General features: G+C 32.4%; 1 protein-coding gene across 1 annotated transcript; it reads left to right on the plus strand.

Annotated features, from left to right (window-relative positions):
• The first annotated feature begins 1,486 nt into the window (after positions 1–1,486).
• On the plus strand, positions 1,487–3,300 carry LOC131052054 (small ribosomal subunit protein eS25). The gene is made up of 4 exons (XM_057986635.2): positions 1,487–1,643; positions 1,876–1,953; positions 2,048–2,182; positions 2,945–3,300. Exons 1-4 carry the CDS (start codon positions 1,641–1,643, stop codon positions 3,056–3,058), a joined length of 330 nt encoding a protein of 109 aa, XP_057842618.1. The 5' UTR covers positions 1,487–1,640; the 3' UTR covers positions 3,059–3,300.
• The last annotated feature ends 931 nt before the right edge of the window (positions 3,301–4,231 follow it).

Below are 4,231 nucleotides of genomic sequence, written 5' to 3' on the forward strand. Positions count from 1 at the left end.
ATTTTAGAAGATTATGTGTTGGTAAGTTCTTGTCCTATCAAAACAAACTTCTAGGCAATGTTCAAAATCTCTACAAATTTCTCTCCTAAAAAGAAATCATGACTCATTTATGAATTCACAATTCATAAATAATCCAATAACAGTACAACATGGCCAATTTTTTTTGAAAAATAAGAGTAAAGTGGAAGTAATAAAATATCAACAATAACTAACAATGTTAATGTGTTGTTGCTTTGAGAAGTCTTTGCCTTGAAAATGTTGAAGAATCTTGGTATGACAAGGAGATTGGTTATGTTCTATGCCTTTGAAATCACTGCCAATGTGCGGAAGAACAAAATTAATAAGCACACTTGGGTTGAGAGCAAGAAAAAAGCTTAGATGGGTTGGTCATAGCTATTACATATTGGCTACACACAATATTCATTGAGGGGCTCAAGAAATAGTATGCATACAATATGCATTGAATGAGCAAAGATCTATCAAAATATGCATTTAGTGAGAGAAAATTTGTCAAGATTTTTTTGGATTTCAATGAACTTTCATTATTATTCAAAAGACAAAAATATTTTTGTAGTTGCTTGCATTGAAGTAGGTTAGATAATTTTGCAGACTTTCTTAGATTTTTAAAGATTTTCTTTCTTTTATGTCATTTCAGATGGTTGTAATTCATTAAAGCTGCTATTAAAAAAAACAAAGGATTTTTTTGCAATGACTGTATATGTTCTATGCCTCCAAAATCACTACCAATGTGGAGAAGCACAAAATGAACAAGCACGCTCAGGTTAAGAGAAAGAAAGAAAGGTTTAGATGCATTGGTCATAGCTACTACGTATTGACTGCACACATTACTCATCGAGGAATGAAGCAAATAGTATGCATTTAATCAAATAAGATATGTCTGAATATGCATTCAATAACATTTGTCAAATTTTTTCTATATTTCATTGACCATTCATTATTAAAGATCAAAATCTTGACGTAGTTGCTTGCATTGAAGTAGGCTAGATAATTTTGCGCACTTTCTTATATTATTTAAGTTTTTCTTTCTTTTATGCCATTTCGAATGGTTGTAGATCATTAAAACCATAATGAAAAATAAATAAATAAATAAATAATGCAACAACTATTAGCTATATAGACCAATAAGAAAATAAATAAATAACTTTGTTTAAATTATTAATATATATGCAAAAATTCAAACTATAAAAAATACAAACAAATATTTCAAATTGTCTAATATTATTGGCCAATGGATGCATAATTGGTATAGAAACTAATAAAGATAAGGGTAATGCAATATTTAAAGATGTAGGCCAAATTATTAAAAGTTTGTTAATTATAAAATAAATTTTGCAAATATAAAGCGAAAAACTATAAATGCTCCACCAAGGTGAACCTAAGTAACTAGATATGGCCTTTACTAATTTATTTGGTTATTCTATAAAGATAGATTCCCTTAACCCTAGCATATCAACCCGGGTCAAGTTATCTTGTAATATACCCTAACAAGGACTTCACCTGGTTAGGGTTTTTTAAAAAACTTATTTCTATGCAGATGATTTAGACCTATTGTCTTTCAGCGCTTCCATTGCAGACGAACGGCAGGCGATACAAATTTGTTTCCAAAAGGAGAGTAAGAAATGGTATGTATTGACAAATACTGTCACTAGCAAATTAGACTGGTTTGGATCTCGATCTGAAAAATCTATATAAACTGTGCATATTTTCAGTGATTTTTTTTTCATTGGGTATTCAATGCAGATTATAACTGTGATTGAATGATTCTTTTTCTTCGAGTATTGTGCAATTGGTATCATTGCAGGTAAACCAGTGACTGGATTATCATCATTGTTTTTGGTATTTTTTTTTTTGCAGGCACCCAAGAAGGATAAGGCTCCCCCTCCATCTTCCAAGCCTGCCAAATCTGGAGGTGGTGGCAAGCAGAAAAAGAAGGTATGTTAAATCTTTGATTAATGCTTTGGTGAAAAAAAATTGATTATTTGGGATGGATGGGGAAGTGATTTTTTGTGAGTTGTGAGTGGTGTAGAAATGGAGCAAGGGAAAGCAAAAGGAGAAGGTCAACAACATGGTGTTGTTCGATCAGGCCAGTTATGATAAGCTTCTTTCTGAAGCACCCAAATACAAGCTTATCACCCCGTCGATCTTATCCGATAGGCTAAGGGTAAGTTGCTGCAATTTATGCATTGTTTTTGAAGATTTTGTCCCTTCTTTTTTTATGCGAGATTTTACAATGTTGGATCTATTGCTAGGGCAATTCTCTAGCCTCAGTTTACTGTAACCAAGTGATAATAACATAGTCAATCTTAGGGAAATCTGATGTGTTATTTTGGTTTCGTCATGTAGCTTCTTGAATATTTGATTTTTGATTTTATAGAAATCATGAGGAAGGAAAATAAATTTTTCAAGCCTTTTAGGAAAACGTATAGAGGTTATAGGATTTGTCTATGTATACGGGATTTAGTAGAAAATTGCGTCTTCTATTAGGTGAAGATATGGACAGATTTAAGGTGTTATGTTCTGCTAGCTGTCTAATGTTTTAGTGAAATTGAAAAATTATTGGATACACATACTTCTTGATTGCAAAGGTCCTTGCTTTTATATATTATTTTCTATGAGCTGCCTTTGGGATTTAGAGGGTCTGAACACAGTTTCAAGAAAATGGAGAATTATCTCCAATTGCTTCTTGCATATTTAGAAGAATTAATGACCTAGTTTCGTTTTATTATTATTTTTTATAAATATAGCTGGGAAGTGATGCTTTGTATCTCTGTAGTCTGTTATTTAATGTTAAAATTTCTGATTGATGGTCCATTTGTGCAGAAAGCAGCTTCAGTTTGTTTTGATGTTTAACACTGTACTGGTCTCTAGAGACAATTAATGTTGAATGTGTCCTTATTGTGCATTTTTTGTTTTTTATGTTCAGATTAATGGTTCACTTGCACGAAAGGCTATCAAGGATCTGATGGCACGAGGTTCCATCAGGATGATTTCTGCTCATTCAAGTCAGCAGATTTACACCAGAGCAACAAACACATGATTTGTGTTGGTGCTGGTTGTATTTACAAGGGGTTTCCTCTTTTAGGCAGATTTTTTTTATCAGAAGCAATGCTTCAAATTAATTTTTTCAGAGCAACCCTAACGAGAGTGTAAGGAATATGCAAACCAACACTTCATTGAGATGATTGTCATTTTCACTTTTTAGGCAGAGAATTATTTGGTACACCTATGTTTTAAATATTTATTCACCCAATTTGATAACTGGTTTTTGTGTTTTGCCAACTTCCACTTTTTGTGGATTTTAAGTAATCTGAATTCTAATGAGTAGATTTCTGAATAGAGGGTAAGCACATAGTTTAATAGAGTTGCTTCAAGTACCGGTGGCAGATATTTATATGACGTACCTTTATCTACTGTGTAAAATAAGGATCATAGTGTAGCTCAGAAATGTAAGAGTGTTGAATGTTATCTCAAAAGTTTATTAATTTAGGTAAATTAATTTTTAAATTAGTTTGTCAATTTCCAGTTCTGTGCATTTTCTGGAACATCTGTACAGGGAAGGAAGGTGGCTTGATGTTTATATTTGCTTTATTAGGCTTGTAAATTTTAGACTAGCAGGTGAAACATTGAGCTATTAGAATATCACGACTTCAAACCTTACTAAATCTTGGCCTATGTGGTTATGAATTTGAAATGCTTCTGCTGAGGAGCTAAATAAGCAATGATTTTCTCTATAATTATACCCTGCATCTCTATAGCTTCATTATGATGGGTTTCGATGTGCTAGGTATTTCATATTTCATATCTTTTTTTAAAAGCAATATTTGCAAAAGTGATTGTTGAACATGCAATGATTATTTCTCAAGAATCTGAACAGTATTGGTGATGTAATCGCATAGGAATAGGTTTTCATTTTATCCTATGGTAGATTGTTAAGTATTAGACCAAGGCCATGCCACCCTTTATTATACTAATTTTTTTCTTTATAAGTATTTAATCATATCTTATAAGGGTCAAACCCATGATATCCAAAATGTTGAACCAAATCCTACAGATGAACTAAAACACTGTTGAAGCATCCATGTGCTGATATGAGTGCATGATATGGTTGAGGTCTAAAGCTCAACCACAGTCAGGGAAATCCTGAACATGCATGAGTGCATGAATATGGTTGAGGTCTTTAGCTTAACCACAGTCGGGGAAATCCTGAACG

This window comes from Cryptomeria japonica, chromosome 4 (assembly GCF_030272615.1).
Source record: "Cryptomeria japonica chromosome 4, Sugi_1.0, whole genome shotgun sequence".
NCBI classification, from domain to species: domain Eukaryota; kingdom Viridiplantae; phylum Streptophyta; class Pinopsida; order Cupressales; family Cupressaceae; genus Cryptomeria; species Cryptomeria japonica.

Excerpts from the sequence above, each read along its gene's own strand:
- LOC131052054 (XM_057986635.2), top strand. Across the intron at positions 1,954-2,047 it reads GTGGCAAGCAGAAAAAGAAG|AAATGGAGCAAGGGAAAGCA; the intron begins GTATGTTAAATC and ends TGAGTGGTGTAG. Across the intron at positions 2,183-2,944 it reads TCTTATCCGATAGGCTAAGG|ATTAATGGTTCACTTGCACG; the intron begins GTAAGTTGCTGC and ends TTTTATGTTCAG.